This window comes from Athene cunicularia (assembly GCF_003259725.1).
Source record: "Athene cunicularia isolate RWA chromosome 21 unlocalized genomic scaffold, athCun1 chr21_part1, whole genome shotgun sequence".
Taxonomy (NCBI): Eukaryota; Metazoa; Chordata; class Aves; order Strigiformes; family Strigidae; genus Athene; species Athene cunicularia.
The window spans coordinates 2,295,140-2,312,699 of record NW_020799127.1 but is presented as its reverse complement, the minus strand read 5'-3'; the positions used below and the strand labels follow the sequence as shown (position 1 = coordinate 2,312,699).

Sequence of the window (17,560 nt, the reverse complement as noted above, 5' to 3'; positions counted from 1 at the left end):
CCTCCTCGCAGCGAACAGCGAGCGCCTGAAAACCCTTTTCTCCCCATTTTCTTTTCTGGCGCATCAGAGGGGCAGGGAGGCCCCTGCCCTTCCCCTTCGCGGCGGGGCCCAGCCTGCGGCACCGCTTCGGGGCGTCCCTGGGCCTGGGGTCTGCGTTTAGGAACAAAAAAAACCCTTTCTTCTTTTTTAAATTTTTTTTGCCCCCTTTTCTTGAGTATCAGAAAGTCAGCAAGGCCCCCACCCTACACCCAAACAGCCCTGGCAGCACCACCACTTCAGAGCTGGGCACCAGGGGCCAAACCCGTCCCTTTTTCTCTCATTTTTATGTCAGCATTTTCTCATTTTTATGACAGCATCTATGTTTGTTTGAGGCGTTTAGGTTTTCTTCTTTTCCTGAGCTCCTCAATTGCTGCGCTTTAGCATGGAGAGCATTAACTCGGCTTCTGGATGTGTGGGAAGACCCTCAGGGTTCCTCTCCCTGTCCCATATTTGGTGGCAAAACAACCCCTCGGCGGGAGGGACTCGGTCTGGGACAGCTTGTGTCAGCCAGGACTGTGCTTGGCTTGAGTTTCCATCCTGAAATGTAGATTTTCTCCCATTTGTGGTCAGCAGAGCTGTTAGGGAGCAGAGATGCAGGGGCAGAAAACAAACCCCTTCTACATGTTGTTACAGCTTACAAGAAAGTTGTATTTTCGTTGAAATCAAGTTCATCTCACTTCATTCCATTTACCTCCGAGCACGGGTTTTTGCTGGGGCCTGTGCAACAGTTCTAGCCAGCAGTAAATCTGGAAGCCTCGATGAAAGCTCAGATTTTCCTGGCCAGTAGTAAAAGGTAGGTATGGTAGCCTTTGAGTGACTCTTAATTTTGTGTTTTTCCTCACTTGTAGTTGAGCAGTTTACACCTGAAGGAGGAAAAAACCAAACCAGATGCCAATGGTGAGTTACAGCTGCTCAAATGGCCTTAGAAAGGGTGTAATGTTTTTCCATTGAGTATGAAGTGCTGTTGCCAAGGTAAATTCCTGATTAGTCAAGATATTCCAGAAAAGGAAACATAAAGCTAAGATTAAACAGCGATGTAGACTAAATATCAGGCTCATGCTCTTCTGCTAGGCTAACTTTTTAAAATCATGGTTTGCTATATTCAAGGAGCTGTGCAGGTAAAATCTGTTGGTATGGTTGATAAACTTCAATTTGGCTGCACAGAGCAAGCTGTAACTTGGGTTTCTTCTGTGCGACAATACAGCAGGGCTCTTGACAAGAAAATGGGCTGTTTTGTAGCTTTTCCCACAATATTCAAAACTTAAAAGTCTGTGGGTAGTGCCTGAGCTCACATCTGCCCCAAAACCATCTGTTTCAATTTAGGTGCTGTTGTCAAGGCTGATGACAACATAGAGAAGACGGAGGATGAGGAGAAGGGTAAGTGCTGCCTTGAAATAAGCTTGGGCAAGGAATGTTGAAAAGAAATTAATTTTGTATATACTTAAAGTAAGTCTGCCTTATGTCTCAGGATGGATGATCTTGTATCCTGCCCCAAGGACTTAATTGTAAGACATGTCCTTCCTCCATAATACTTTTAAAGCCATTGGGTCCTGTAATAACTTGGGAGACTCCTGGATTAGAGTGGAGAGAAATAAGGGGATAGCAGTATCCTCAAAGGCAGGACTGGATACAGGAGCAGTTGGATAACCTGGAGCTGGAATTGCAGTAGCAACCAACATGTTGCGTTTATGAAATGGCTCTTAAGAGGTGGGTATCAGCTCTAAATCTTTCAGGTGGTTTTAGAAAACAAGAGTTATTCACAAAACCCCAAAGTGCAGCAGTTTAACTTTCCGTTTTGATCTTACTTATCCTCAGCCCTTGCTGCATTTCAGCCCTGGAATCTTTCAGAGTACTGTTTGTCCTCAAACTTTCCTTAAAAAGATAAAAAAAAAACCCTAAAAGGTGTCTGCCCACGTGTCAGGTAATAGTGAGGCTTTAAGAGGCTTTTAACCCCATCTCACCTTCCAGTTAGATGCTTGGTTAAAAATATCTGAAATAAGCAGAGTTCTGTATCTGCTAAGGCCCCCCTTAAAACAATGCTCGCTTTGGTTTGTCTTCCTGGATATTAAATGTGAATCTTGGGTTATCTAGATAGTTGTCTCATTCAGGAAGTTTGGGCTCTTTTATGACATTACTGTGTAATAGAGAATTTCGGTATTTGGATGCATCTTGTCCTTTTTAACTGGCTCAGTGTTTCAGTGGGAGTGACACCTGAAACAGGCTGCGATTTATTTCTTTTTCCTACCTGCTTTTTTCAACAGAGGACAGAGCTGCCCAGTCCTTGTTGAACAAGCTAATTCGCAGTAACCTGGTTGACACAACAAATCAAGTGGAGGTGCTGCAGAGGGATCCCACGTCGCCCCTCTACTCCGTGAAGTCTTTTGAGGAGCTGCGACTGTAAGTGCCTGTCGGTTCAGAGCTGCTGGAAGGGTGAGCTGGGATGAGCCAGAGCCTTCTCTGCATTGAGCTGTGAAAACCTGGGAACAGAAATATTAAGCAAGCTCCCTTATGACTGTATTTTTCAGCGTATTGTTTGGCGCACTCGGTTGTAGGAAGCCTCGTTCCTGAACTCAGGGAGAGCAGCGTTGACTCATTTTTGGTGTAACTGCAAGAGCAGATAGGAGTTTTGAGCCGATCAGATAGCTGGAACCTCCCCCTGTGTCCCGATAGATTCCCTGGCTGCGTAGGAGATACCCCTTAAAAGTGCATGGGTTTCTGTTTCAAGTTACTGCAAATCTGTCATTAATAAATTAGCGTATCGTTTATCGTATTATTTAAATGCAAGGAGAATTATTTTATCCTGGTGCCTTGTGAAGGCTTCCATCTGCAACAAGCTCATTTTAATTCCTGATCTGTGTAGAGTATCACTGCTTTCTATAATCAGCTCTAGTAACACTAGTCTGAATTTTCACGTATGGTTTTTTGGTCTTCAGAGGCGCAGTGGAGCTCATGTGTGATAAGCTGGCTGAGGTGGACAGAGGAGGGAGGGCTGTCCTTCCACGGGGTTATGGGAGTCACAGAGTGGGACATTTTGGTGTCGGAGGCATTGCGGTTGCGCAGTGAACGCGGGAGGCTTGGAGCAGGAGTTCCAGCAGCACAGCAGTGTTTGGAAAGCAGGAGATTTGTTTTATTGACAGAAGTGGCAAACACAATCATTTTCTGCTCCTGTTTTCGGAGGGTTTTTTGTGAAGGTCCAGCAGCAGCAGTGAGTAGTACAAAGGGAAAAGCTTTTCTTTGCGAGTGATACTGGATTTATGTACTGGAGACACAACTAGCGTTAGTATCTTCTGACCCTTCCTGTTGAGTACCTTTACCAGTGGAGCTTTCAAGCAGCAATGGCTGTACTTAAGGCATGGCAGATTTATTTTTTTTTTTTCTTTTAATGTGCAAAAGAGGCTGTCCCATTGGAATTGTTGTTGGTTATACTGATGATCTCAGTTTTGTTGCTCTTTTGCAAGCTCCACAGGGAAATCAGAGCCGATGAGTCTTTTCACTGTGAAATGTCAAGATGTCGTTTCACTTTGTTAATGTTAGTGGCTGAACGTCTACAAAAACAGCTGAGGTCCTGTAGTGCCTGTTAGACTAATTCCCATCTTTCAAAAGCCAAACAGTCCAAGTGACTTAATGATGGGGGCAGCCAGACTAATTGAGTCTTCATTTTGTTATGAGTTGGTGTATCCTTGGCAACTGTTGCAGAGTCGGGCTTTGTACGTCCTTGCTTCTGAGCAGCACAAGGTTACATTTTCAAAGAGCTTTTGTTCCAGCCATCCTCTGAAAGTAATATATGATTTTTTAAAAGCGTGTTGTGCTGAATAGGAAGTTCTTAACAGCAGGAAACGGTGGGCAGGAAGCCTGTCACACGCTTTGAAAGGAAAGCCCTTACTTCTGAGCACTGCTAACAGCACTCCAGCAGCACTTGGAGGTCATCAGCTGAGAGTCTGCTACCACCATAACCTGAATTTTAGGTTGTTCTTGGATCATCTTGTCTACACAAGAGCCTGCTGAGGCTAGAAAGCTCCCTTGAAAAAGCAATTGATGAGCATCTGAGGACACACCTGGGTGTGAGGGCTGGGTTATAACCATAGATCATTAGGTGTAGTCACGGTGAACTAAGGTTACCAGTCCTTTACCAGGTCTGTGCATTCAGCCAGGATCTGCTGTTACGATGTCAGTTTATTTTACAGAATCACAACTTGCTGAAGTCCTTACAGTGATTTCATGACGTTACACTTCATTCTCTTCCTCACATACTGAGGTTGCTTTGTCCCATATTTGAGTCTTCAATAAGTGATAATTTTGGTGCCGAGATTAGGCAAGGCTGAGGAAAAGGGATTGGCCTAAAGGACAGGATTAATGTTCTCCGTTCTGGGATTCCTAGGATTGTCTGAAAAGCTGCTTTAGAACAAGAAGCCCGGTGCTACCCTTAGAGCTGTGACACGTGGGTTTCCAAGTCGCTGTGAAAGGCAGGCATGCAGGCTGACTTACTAAATCGAGGGGCTTTTGCAAAGCTGCTTTTCCAGACTTTCTGCTCTCACTTGTAGCTTCCAGGCACTGATCGTAGTCATCGCACGAGTGCGATCAGAGTGGGTGCACAGAAAGGGGCAGCTCTAGGTCTGGTTGCAAGATTTGTTCTCACCTTTTTGTACACAAATGAAAACCGAATGTACTTTAATCGGTCACAGTATAAAAACTCCTCTGTTTTCAGGAAACCGCAGCTCCTGCAAGGAGTTTATGCCATGGGCTTCAACAGACCGTCTAAGATACAAGAGAATGCCCTGCCCATGATGCTTGCTGAACCGTATGTACACACACTTCCTGCTCCCTTCCAGTAGAGGAAGGATTTGAAAGATTTACTGTACTGTTACTGAGTTTTGGAGGGGAGGATGGTGATGGGGAAGCTGTCTGGGCTGTGGTGAAAGGGTTCCCATGCCACAGTGTTTCTGTGGTCGTGAACTGTGTGACAACAGTCCTGGGTTTGTCCTTTTCCTAGTGCTGGTACTGAACATGCCATGCCACGCCACAGCGTTCAGCAGAGGTCATACGATTTTTCTAGTCAGTGTAGTGGAGAAATAATAAGGCTGCTGTGGAACAGAGCTTCAGAAATCCTGGGTGGGTGGGAGTAGTTGGGATGCTGCGTTGCCTCTGTGGCTGCTTTTGCTCTCCATGCTCCTGAGCTGAAGTGTGTGAAGTGTTAAGACACTAGGGGGAGATGTGTAAAATGGAAAAGTACTGACAGATAATCACAGTTTTCCTTCCAAATCTTCATAATCAAGAGGTGCTGAAAGAGAGAGTTGATAGAGGACAGAAACTAACTTCTGCCCTGTGGAGCGTAGCTGGTCAAGTTAGGCGCCAGGCCAGAGCAGTGGTAAATCTAAAAGGTATTAAAATGCCACTTGCTGCGTTTTCCTTATCATTAAACCCCCTGAATGTGTTGTCTGGGTGGCTCATCTGGTTGGGCTCATGTCTGCTCTATGCTCTGCAGCCCACAGAACTTGATCGCACAGTCTCAGTCCGGTACTGGCAAGACAGCTGCCTTTGTCCTGGCCATGCTCAGTCGTGTTGAACCTGGGAACAAGTACCCACAGGTAAATTTTCTGGGATGTGACTGGTTTTGGGGGGTTTCATGGTGATGCAGTGCCACCTAGTGAAGAGGCTGGGCTTCTCTTGAGACCTTTGATAGTAAATTCATAGCTTGATGAATGGATCTCTGTGATGCTGTTTATGTAAAGTGCTTAGCAGGGGCTGGTGATTTGGGGATCTCTCAAAATGCCTTTAGTGCAAAATATGTGGATTTTGCTCACAACTTGTTCCTTTCTCTCCCTCCTTTGCATCACTCAGGCTGCCATTGCTCTGTGAGGAGTTAAATCGGCAGGGGAGGGGGGGGGGAATATCATTCTAGGATAAATTAAATCAGAAATACTGCAGGCTGAAGGTGGTTAAGTAAGTGGAATTTGGGATGGAAGAGAAGATATCTGTGACAATAGAGTGGAAATGCCAAGAAAGGGGATTTTTTAACCCAATTTCCTCATAAGATAGTTGAGCAGTGTTACCAAGGCTAGAATTCTTTCAGTTAAAAATGCTGTTCTTATCTCTTAGTTTAACTGTAGGTGTTAGGTTCCGTGTCACTACTGTCCGTATATGTCCCCTAGCAGAGTATCTGCACTCTCAAGCCTGAGGAGCAGAACTGAACGCAGAAAGCCAGTAGGTAGGTGACTGTAACGTATCAACTCATTCCCCTAGTTTCAGAATATAGAACTGATGGGCTTTCAGAAACTGTCCAGCTGCTCCCATGTTCATCTTCAGGAAAACCTCCATACTAAGGATTTTTAAAAACAACTGTGATAGTGTTGCCCAGGACGTTGGTCCTCCCAAACACGTTATCCTTTTCTCCCTCCAGTGTTTGTGCCTTTCCCCAACGTACGAGCTGGCACTTCAAACTGGAAAAGTGATTGAACAGATGGGAAAGTTTTATCCGGAGCTGAAACTTGCGTATGCTGTCCGAGGCAATAAATGTGAGTAAGGTGAAACGCTACCAACAGACTGTAAATGAGAAAGTGATGTGCGGTACAAACAGTAGAGCAGTCAGATGGTGAAACAGGCTAGTTCAGAGAGCGGCAGAGCGTTTCACTGTCTGCACAGCCATCTTATGGAGGCCTTCCTTTTTGTCTCGGCAGTGGAGAGGGGTCAGAAGATCTCCGAGCAGATTGTAATCGGCACGCCTGGCACTGTACTGGACTGGTGTTCCAAACTGAAATTCATAGATCCCAAGAAAATCAAAGTGTTCGTCTTGGATGAGGCTGACGTGATGATAGCAACCCAGGGCCATCAGGACCAGAGCATCCGCATTCAGAGGTAAGAACTCGGCGTACATTGCCTGAGGTGATTTTTGTTTCTTTTGATTATTGCTGTTTTGTAATGCAGGGACAGCAGCGCTAGATTCTTGACTGGTGTCTTCACCAATAAAGAAACAAGATTAAAACGATATATTTAGCTCTAATCCAGATGGTTAATAGAGGCAGAATGTCAGGGGATGACAAGCAGTTTCATTTTCTTACAGAATAAAAAGCCTGTCCCTGGAGCAGGGTTTATTCATTTTTAAGAATGCAAGTCTGGATGCCACTGGTCCATGAGGGAGCGATCAGGTGTTGGTAAGATTAGCATTAGTCCTTCCAGCCACTGAAATAACTGGTTTTGAGATTATTGTTCTGCTTTGCCCATAGCATTAATGCCGTCAGGAGATCAGAGGGGCGACAGTGTTGCATGGGAACCCTGCCCATTTTGTTCTCTCTTACAGAATGCTCCCCAGGGACTGCCAGATGCTTCTGTTTTCAGCCACTTTTGAGGATTCTGTGTGGAAGTTTGCTCAAAAAGTTGTTCCTGACCCAAACATTATCAAACTGAAGCGAGAGGAGGAGACGCTGGACACTATTAAGCAATATTACGTTCTGTGCAATAACAGAGATGAGAAGTTCCAGGCTCTCTGTAATATCTACGGTGCTATCACCATTGCCCAGGCCATGATCTTCTGCCATGTGAGTCCTTTTGGGGAGTGTTAGTCCCAGCAACCCCCTTAGCGTCTGCTATTGCTAAAAACCCAGCCAGGCATGCTTTTCAGAAAGAAACTGAGAACATGAATTGCCCTTTACTTTGGCTTTTCTGGCTCCTTCTTTGAGGGAAATCTTGAGAGCCATGATAGCACTGGCTGATTTGTTTGTCTGGGTTTGTCCATCCAAGCCATTTTTATTCCTCAAGTCCTCTGAAGCAAAGATAAAAGTAACGCAGTTTTCCAGAACAAAGTGTTACTCAGAACTACTGAAAAAAACCCAAAATGCTGAGCTTGGAAAATGGATAAAACTAGGACAGGATGAGGGATGGGGAAGTCTTGTAGTTCTGCAGCCAGTGCATAGCTTTTCCCAGGACTCCATTTCCCTGGTAATTACCTGATAATTGGTGATATACCTCTGAGGTCTCCCTGTGAATCATACTGAGACTTTTTTTTTTTCCCCCTCTGGAAGCCATCATAATAACTCTTAGGAAAAAAACAGTGCTGACAGTACCAGAACAGCCACGTAAAGCTAGCTCAGACAGGATAAAGCCTGTATTTGGAGCCTGCTGCAGCAGCAGTCTGCTTTTAGGCTGTCTCGAGATATAATAATATCAGACATAATCGGAGCTCAACCATCATAATTGGAAACTGTTTAATCTGAGAGTGCGTAGAGCCTCTGTTGGATTTCACAGCTACATTCAGCTCAAACCCTGACATTTTCCAAGCTGAGTGGTCTTGTTTACTTGACACTGCTTGCAAGCTTTTAGTGTACATATGTAATCCCTCATGGAGTGAAAGCTGAGGAGCAGAGCACAAAGAAAAGGTACTTTTTCTTAAAGAAGGGTTCCTGTGGTGGAACCACAGGAGATGAGCTCTGATAGGAGAGCTGGGAGCACAAGTTGTAGTGGAGCAGGGGTGGGCACAGCACTTAGGAGCTGTTTCCTTTTGAGATATAAAAACTGAGTGGCCACTGAGCTTCCAGTCCACTTCAGAGAGGTTTGTTCCCACTTTACAGCAATAAAACTTCCTCCCAAAGCCAGGCCTTGCTCTGTGTTTCAGACTCGGAAGACGGCCGGCTGGCTGGCGGCGGAGCTCTCCAAGGAAGGCCATCAGGTGGCATTGCTCAGCGGGGAAATGATGGTGGAACAGAGAGCTGCCGTGATAGAGCGTTTCCGAGAGGGCAAAGAAAAGGTGCTGGTGACCACAAACGTCTGTGCCAGAGGTAGGGGATGGCAGAGCTGGGACGGGGAGGGGCAGAAGCAGCAGTTCAAGATAACATACTGCTGGCCAGCTTGCAGAAAGACTTGGCCACCTCAAGTGTTCCAGCCTGGACAAATTAGGGTCCTTAAAATAATTCCTGGACTTCTGGGCTGCTGTGTATGTGCATATAAAGATGCCTGTGGGCAAACACAGAACTCCTTGTAGGTTTCCTGCAGCTTGAGATGGAAAAGTCCATCCTGTGAGAACTTTATGCTTCTGGCACAGCGCCTGGGTTGTACTGCAGACCCTCTGGTTTAAAATAAACATGTTCCGAAATACGGAAATCTGAAAAAGAGTCAACTCCAGGAGGAATTTGTGTTGCAATTTGACATCCTAGAACAGTTAACACAACACAGTACTTGGAGGGGAAAAAAAAAAAAAAAAAAAAAAAGGGGCCTTTACAGCTTTGTAGAGGAAGAGAGTGTTTCCAAACTATGTAAGAGCTGGTTAAAACATCTCTGACTGCTTTTCTGTTGGCCATTTCAGTGGGATTCTCTGGTGTAACAGCTATAGTTTTTATTTCAAAGTATCTCTTGTGGAAAAGATCCATTTCAAAGTTTGAGCCTGGCTTTTAGCTCTTTGGTCAGTGCACAGGCTGCCACGCGGCAGCTCTCTGAAAGCTGCTGGAATCTCTGCTCTTGGGTAACCTGGTGACCACACCACACGCAGGTCAGGCCAGAGGAGGCTGTTCCTGCTCTAAAATGTAGTTGTGTGATCTGATGCTTTCTTTTTATCAGGGATTGATGTAGAGCAAGTCTCTGTTGTTATCAATTTTGATCTTCCTGTGGATAAAGACGGAAATCCAGATAATGAGACTTACCTGCACCGGATTGGACGTACAGGTCGCTTTGGCAAGCGAGGACTGGCTATTAACATGGTGGACAGCAAGCACAGCATGAATATTCTCAACAGAATCCAGGAACATTTCAGTACGTACCCTCAAACTTTCTTCTTTCTCTAAAATCAGATGTTATTTCCACAGAATTTTGACTAGCTGTATACTGAGCAGGTATTTATTGAGCCTTAAACTGGCCGCAGAAGAGCCCGTCAGCTGCATTTGGTGTAATGTCTCAGGATTGTGAACTGCTACATATGATAGGAGCAGAAATGAGTCAAGTTGTTTTGTTTGCTGGCTACCTGGATAGTCCTTAAAATGGATGTTCCAGAGGTGGGTAACATTCGTGTACCCAGATGGGCCCTTTATGAAAAGAAAAAAGCTTTATGTTGTAGTTTTAAAACCTGACGGTTTCATGGATAAACCTGAACTCCTCAAGACCAGCTAAAGAAAGCAGATTTCCCTTCTCTGCTCTGTGTTACAAAATCTGACGTATTTCTCATCTTTGCCAGACAAAAAGATAAACAAATTGGATACTGACGACTTGGATGAAATTGAGAAGATAACTAACTGAAGTACAGCTGCTGGAACTGGTGTGTACCCTGCTGTGGAAGCTCTCCCACTACAATTGGATCAGCGTTCAGATTGGCACGCCTCTCAGCTAGTCCCGAAAAAGGACTCTTAAAGATATGAGTACACAAAAATTACCTCATTTTAAAAATTGCAGTTGGACTTCAAATTGTGCAACTATGGAGAGGAAGAGGAAATGTTTACAGAAGCTTTTAACATTTCTTAGTTTAGCCTTAAAATGGAAAGATTTTTTTTGAATTCTATGGAATATACTTGCCAAAAAATGGGCAATATGTAATTATCTAAAACAAATTTTGGGAAAAAAAAAAGCTTTATTGCCTTTAATTGCAATAAAGCTCAGCATTAACCTGATCATTTAAAATTCAACAGTCAAATATAGAATGAAAAAAGAAAAAAAAAGGAACAAATAAGGCAGCTGGTTTTTGGCTAAAAACTCAACTTGTACAAAATAGGATATCATTCTCTTTGGCGCTCCCCTGAGCTCTTTAAGACTCATTTCTGGCTTCCTGATGGATTTGCTCTGCTTTTCCTTACATGAATTGTCTTAAGGATGTCTCCAGTAGCTCATACTCGCAAACACAGGTGCTGTGTTGCTTTTGCTGGGCAGTATTTTCTTTTAATTTGTCCTTGATTTGTTAGAATGGCCACTCTACATAAAGCGGTGCGGTGGTGACAGTGCTTAAGTACATATTCTAGAAGGTCAGCTGAAGTGTTTCACCTCGCCAAGGGGTAGGTGGGCAGGATGGGGAGGGAGGGGCAGTATGAAGGGAACTGTACTAATCAATGTTTTTGAATAAATTCACCTCCATAAAATGCTAATCACTGTTGAAGTGGGGGTCCGTCACCTTTAGGCAGGTGGTGCCAGTTCTAAGATGCTGCTGTGAAGCTCTGCGTGAAAAATGTACAGAACTGCTGGGCTTCACCGATCAGTAGTAGGAGTAACATTTTGAAAAAAATCATGATAGCTTGTATTGACCAAAAAACCCAACCTTTAGAACACCAAATTTACATATTACAGTATGTTTCAGTACCAGAGTTTTGAGTTAAATTGCTCAGGCAAATTGCAGATGGGAAGCGCTCCACTTTCATTGTGCTCGTAGTGCAACAGGTCATCAGTCCCTCGCCCCAGGGTGATCCTTGCCAGAGCAGGAAGGATTTGCAACTTCTGTGCTCGGGTTTTATTTCGGTTGGGACCATTCTCGTGCGCACAGCTGAAAGCCTGTGGGTTGTTCCCCCAGCCCGGTTTCCAGGAGAAGGAGGCTCCTGAACTAGAACTTAGGGTGCACAGCTCTTTTTGGGGAAAATGGGACATGCATGAGCAGCCATCGGCCTGCTACTCGGTGCAGGAATCACTTCAAAATAAATGTATAAATTGTAAATTTAACTAGGGATTTTCTTTGCAATTTTGGCCATCATATTCTGTTCAAAGACAGGAACATGGATCCTTTTACCAAGTAAAAAAAGGCTCATTTAAAATGTACCTAAAATTTTAGGAAATTGTGCACCCTTTTATCAATTTGTATAAAGGCTTTAGTGAAAAAAAAAAAAAAAAACAACTGTTAAAATTAAACTTTTTGTATTCTGGGGTGTATCTATTTTTATTCTGTTGGAAACCTATTTAAAGTGGCAGGTGAGTGAGTGCTTGCGTGTCGAGTGGAAGACTTGTTTCAATCACCTACTTTACTAGTACAGCTGAATGACCTCATGACAGCAGAGTATTGGGTTGAATTGTCATGAAAGCTGCTGCTGGTCCTGTGTGCTGTTTCTAATGTACTTTTAATTGGAATAAAGAACACATACTGAACGATGCCTCTGCTGATTTCTTGCTTGAATACTTTGTTGTTGTTTAAAAGCCTTAGGAAAGGACGTTCCCAGCCAGGAGTCCTGATGAGTTTTCTATTTATGACCTTCTCAAAGCATCCTGTGATGGACTAAACTTCACCTGATTTAATGTTGAAATTCAATGCTGAAATGTGGCCCCTCACCCCAAAAAGGCCACTGAATGACTCGAGCGTGGCCAGAGAAGGGCAATGGAGGTGGGGCAGGGTCTGGAGCACAGGTCTGATGGGGAGCGGCTGGGGGAACTGGGGGGGTTTAGTCTGGAGAAAAGGAGGCTGAGGGGAGACCTCCTGGCCCTCTACAGCTCCCTGCCAGGAGGGGGCAGAGAGGGGGGATGAGTCTCTGGAGCCAAGGCCCCAGCGCCAGGCCCCGAGGGAATGGCCTCAAGCTGCCCAGGGCAGGGTCAGGCTGGCTCTGAGGAAGGATTTCTGTGCAGAAGGGGCTGTTGGGCGTTGGAATGGGCTGCCCAGGGCGGGGGGGATTCCCCGGGATCCCTGGAGGGGTTGAAGACTTGGGCTGAGCCAGCGCTGAGGGATCTGGTGGAGTTGGGAACGGTCAGGGTGAGGTTCATGGTTGGACTGGAGGAGCTTCAAGGGCTTTTCCAACCGAGATGACTCTGTGATTCTTAAAAGCTTCCTACCAGGAAGCTTGTTAAATGATACTGCACAATAAACAATGTCTGATAAATACTGTTCCCCGCTAGTGCATAGTTGCTGCTACGACATCCCCTACATCCCCAGGAGACTTTTGAGGGGAAGAGAAGGAGAGCTGGGGCGCAAAAGAAGTATTTTCCCTGCCCTGTGCTTGCCTAGATAAAGCCTTGATGTGGTTTTTAGCAAAGGAAATAAATACAATGCACATCTTTGGAGATGCTGTGGCCTGGGTGAGTTTGTTAGAGGAAAAACTCTCTATCTTAAGGAATGTCCTCCAGCATGAGAAGTGCTCTCCACTGTGATCCAAGCTGCCCTTACTCTCTGTTCTTGGTTCAAGCATCAGTCCCCACACGCTCTCAAAGCTGCGGGGTGGTCACCATGTCTCTGGTTGGTGGCAGCGGGTAGGCTGGGGTCTGAGCCCTCCCTCCTTTGCTGCCATCTTGGGTTTAATGCAGGACGGAGACACAAACCAGGGAAGGCACCTGCAAGGTGGTGTGGGCAGCACCCCACCGTCCAGAGCCTGATTTGGACAGTCCCTGAGGTATTTGCCATCAAATTAACAGCATTTCTTACTTCAGAGGAGATGCAATGGCTAAACTTCCTGTTCACATAAAGCATTTTAAGTTCAAGTTTCAGCCTAAAAGGTTTTCTTGATTGTACCGCTACAGTAAAAAACATTCTGCAACTTAGAAGTAACATAGTATACAGCAAATCGGAGGGGAATTAACCACCCAAGCTGACTGAAACACACAAAATGGTTCCTGTGCGTAAAACTCAGGGAAATACCTTGCTCCCCACTGAGGTTTAATTCAAAGCACCCACGTTTCAGTATCCTGGTCTCTCCGAGGACAGTGGGATTCCTACTGAACAATCACCATCACCTGCAGTAGTGGGTAACACTATTCCATCAGGTACCATTTTCATAAAGCCACTGGACCCTGAACACTTGCTTCAGCAGGAGATGCCTCGCTCTTAGTCACCACCAGAAGCAGTTTTCTACCACTGTTCTTTGTTGGTTTGGCAGTTACACCGGTTAAAAAAAAGTTGGGTTTACCTCAGAATATTAAAACTAGCCCATCTGTGTGGCAAGCGGTCTATTTTTTTAGTAGATTGAAGTACTCCCTTTGAATCATAAAAATTTCCATTAGAAACCTAGATCTTTTTTTAGCACAAGCACACTGTATTTATGTAAAACCTGCCAAGTTACCCTACCGGCCTTTTTTAATGATGGTTTAGTAAAACATGGCCTCCTGTCTGAGCCAACTCCTCAGTCAAATCCGATTAATACATTTTTATAAAAAAATCTCAAAGCAGCACTTTCTTTCTTGGACTAATTTCAGTGTGAAGGTGTTTTGTAACATCCCATCTTAACTATCCATCTATTCTTACCTATGGATCTCATGAGTTGAATGAGAGAAGGAAATCTAAGCAGAAAATCCTGCTGCTCACCAATACAGCCAAAATAGTAACTATTTATTCTTAAAAAGGCGATGTAGTCACATTCTCAAAAGCTGCACTGAGGTTATCCAGAAAGAGCTGAGCCCTTGAGTATATTACCATTGGTCTTGCAATTTAATACTTCACAATTATCTTATTAACCTGTTATTGCTGTTATTTCCAGATGGTTTTCAGGTTTGATCTCCTTTTCAGTCACTCAAGATGATGATTAGGATGACGATAACCTACTGAAGATGGTCCTCCAGAGTAAAGCAGTTTTGTCTTTACCTTCCCAAATAGGTGCCTCTGCATCCAGATCCACTCTGGGAAGTGGTACCTTCCTGAAAGAGAGAAAATGACAAAGGGAGAGGTCTCGGAGACTTCAGTCTTCAAAGAAGAACATGGGAAATTTAAAAAAAAAACCAAAAAGGCCAAGGATTGGTGGTGGTCAGGAAGAAGTTTGTGATGGCACATGTGAGGAAAAATGCTATTTAGGTAGCAGCTACATAGACTTGAAATACTATTTCAACACATATACACAAGTTGGCTTCCAGGGGAATTTTGGGAAGATGGCAAGATGAAGAAGTAGGCCCAGGAAAGATCAGACTCTCATTTTTTCAGAAGTAATGCATCCCACTCAGCAGAACGACCCACGGCGGCGTCTCCTTGCGCCTAAAGATCTGCGTCGTGCTGCTCTTTCCATCGGATGCACAGCAGGGACTTGTGGAGAATCCCACATTCCTGGAGGGACCTCCTAAGGTCAGAGAAACTCCTTCGGGGCATCTCCATCGTTTCAATGCAGCAGCATTTGTATTTTGCTGACATTTTCTGTTCTGCCACAGCAAGGACCATCTGGAGACTGTCAGTGGGCTTGAAATGATGTTCAAATCTCTGACCAGAGGGGGATCGAATAGCGAGCAGCAAGCACGACTCTTCTTTCGGTGGCTCTTCCAAACCTAAAGTTGACATCAAAGGGCTTTCTTGCCTCATTTTCCTTCCCAGTTTCTCAGGACACTGCACGTGTGGGCTCTCTTCATCGGGGATGCCACTTTCTGACAACACACTGACAGTTCCTTGCTCTCTGGGAAGAGTTTTGATTTTTGGAGCATCCTCCTGCCCCCCACTCACTTTCAGCCGGTCTGTCTGTTCAGCCACCGCTTCCATGGCGCCGTTCCCTGCCCCTTTCCACCCGATGGAGGGGAGCACCCTGTACTTGTTCAGGGAAGAGGAGGTCCTCAAAGGCACTTGCTGCAGGAGCTCTGGGATTTTCTCAGGAGATACCTGGCTGGATGGGAATGCTGGTTTTGTGGACAATGCTCTCCGGCTGTTCACTAATCTGTGAGGAGTGGCTGGTGGCAGAGAAGATGGCACTTGGCAAGGACAGGCTTCCACGCTCTGAGAGTAACTAAAGCTTGGCCTCGTGCGTCCCTTGGCAGATTTTGGCCTGGTGCCGTGCATGTCGACGGCGTTTGTCCACGAGAAGGCAGCTGCTGTGCTGGAAGGGAAGGAGAGGTGAGATGGTGCTAAGTTCAGAAGAGCCGCTGTGGCCATTGCTTCTTAAGGCACCTGCAGACAGGGTAGAGAGAGAAAAGTTACAGGAATTGGCCAGAAGTCTTCTAGATTGCTTAATCTCCCTAGAGCTCCCACTTGCGTGCTGCATGTCAGCTAATAAAAATAGCGATAAATCTGGTGTACCACCATGTGGGCAGGCAGCAATCCTCCAGTTCAGTAACAGCTGAGTCAGAGACGGTGGGATAGGTGTATTTATAGGTGCTGGCTTTGTCAGGAATTGTTTAAAGTTGACCCAGAGCACTGGGAAGTTGCACCCTTCCCAATTCAAAGTTTTTGATGGAAAGAACAGAAACATTTTTTTTCTGAAGCTAGAAACTCAGTGAAAATGGGAGATGAGTGAACGTCAAAAAATAGATCTGGCCTTTTCGCTGTTCCTGCAGTGACAGATTAAGTTCCCATTGCGGACTTTTGGGTAAGACTGACTGCACCTCGCTTTTCATCATCAAAAGTCAAAAGACCTTTGAAAGTGAGTATATCTGATTCAATACAGAGAAACCCATTCTGACTCCTGCTGTGACCAAAAGCTGCTTAACAGAGATTGCTATTAACCCCATTAAAGACGAAACCATCTTCTGATGTGTGTTCCCCAACTTAAGTTGTGCTCAGACCACTTGTGCTTTACCAGCACAAAACAGGCCAAGATCCCAGACAACCAGGCCACAACCTCACAACATTTTGGAGAAGCGTAACAGGGTCACACACCTCCTCTTCCTTTTTTGTAGGAGGAAAAGGAAGAGGTTTTCTCTTTGTGTAGCAGTATTTGTCATGGGGGGAAAAAAAAAGTCAATTTTGATCGCATGGCATTCTCCTATAAAGTTGGACTCACCCCAAAATAAACAAACAGGAAGGAACAGCCACTGTGGTTGTTCCACAACCTTCTGCCAGTGATGAGTTGTTTAGTGCTTGTTTTCTCCTCCACTGCAGTAAAATGGAAATGCTCAGCAACCAACACTCAGCAAAGCCAAGGCAGAGTCCCAGCACACGGGCACACCCTGACCAGTGCCAGTAAAAAGCTGCTTGGAGACAGAGAGATCTGTCCCTCTGAAGCCTCGAGCAGTGCTACAGACAGGGACATGGCGCCCAAGTGACGCATCAGAGTTTCCTAGGAACCTGTGGGAAGGAGGAGGGTGTGTGCCTTTCATGTACTGCCTCTAACAAATAAACTCTAGGGCAACAAGCTGTAGCTTGGCATCCTCTGAAGGGGAACTCTAGAGTGCATGGGAGCACTTAGCAGGTATCACCAGTTACACTGTCAATTCAAAGAATAAAAACCCTAAAACAACCTGCCAGAAGCCATGGCAGGACCCTCCTGAGTGAGGGTCTGTACTGCTTCAGAACAGCATACAGTAGAGGTTTACCGTGAGGAGCTCTTTTAAATATGGCACGGTTTGGATTCGGGTGCCTGGGTGAGGGGTTGGGTCTGAGAACTACAGGCAGGGAGGGCTGTGCCCACTGATGCCCCCAAACACGGTGACCCCAGGGCCTGGGGAGGGCAGGCACCCCAAGCCCCCGACCTTACAGCACAGTCCAGCCACAGAGCCCGCAGTGACACAGTCTGGCCCCAGCCCCTCAGCTAGGCCTAGTCCGGCCCCACAGCCAGGCCCCACTGCAGCCCAGCGCCAGGCCTCGACCCCACAACCCAACTCCACAGCCCCAGAGCCAGGCCGCGGCCCTTCAGCCGGCCTTGGACTCTACAACCGGACCCTGGGACCGGCGCTGGGCTCTACGCCCGGCCCCCGGCCCCGCCGCCCCTCACCTGCCGCCCCTCACCTGCCGCCTCAGGCCGCC

At 45.8% G+C, this 17,560-nt stretch overlaps 2 protein-coding genes across 3 annotated transcripts; one reads left to right on the top strand and one right to left on the bottom strand.

The window, feature by feature from the left end:
* The first annotated feature begins 893 nt into the window (after positions 1–893).
* On the top strand, positions 894–12,071 carry LOC113487810 (ATP-dependent RNA helicase DDX19A). 2 transcript variants are annotated; one of them, XM_026862639.1, is made up of 11 exons: positions 894–936; positions 1,363–1,416; positions 2,301–2,436; positions 4,745–4,837; positions 5,522–5,624; positions 6,437–6,551; positions 6,714–6,891; positions 7,334–7,571; positions 8,645–8,807; positions 9,583–9,774; positions 10,193–12,071. In XM_026862639.1, the coding sequence occupies exons 4-11, from the start codon at positions 4,776–4,778 to the stop codon at positions 10,252–10,254; spliced, it is 1,113 nt and encodes a 370-aa protein (XP_026718440.1). In that variant the 5' UTR covers positions 894–936; positions 1,363–1,416; positions 2,301–2,436; positions 4,745–4,775; the 3' UTR covers positions 10,255–12,071. The 2 variants fall into 2 exon arrangements, with proteins under 2 accessions (XP_026718440.1, XP_026718439.1); XM_026862638.1 differs by lacking the exons at positions 894–936; positions 1,363–1,416 and adding an exon at positions 1,461–1,746.
* A 1,329-nt stretch (positions 12,072–13,400) lies between these two features.
* Positions 13,401–17,560, bottom strand: UBXN10 (UBX domain protein 10). Its single transcript, XM_026862902.1, has 2 exons — positions 17,543–17,560; positions 13,401–15,766 (listed from the first exon to the last, which is right to left on the bottom strand). Exon 2 carries the CDS (start codon positions 15,749–15,751, stop codon positions 14,873–14,875), a length of 879 nt encoding a protein of 292 aa, XP_026718703.1. The 5' UTR covers positions 15,752–15,766; positions 17,543–17,560; the 3' UTR covers positions 13,401–14,872.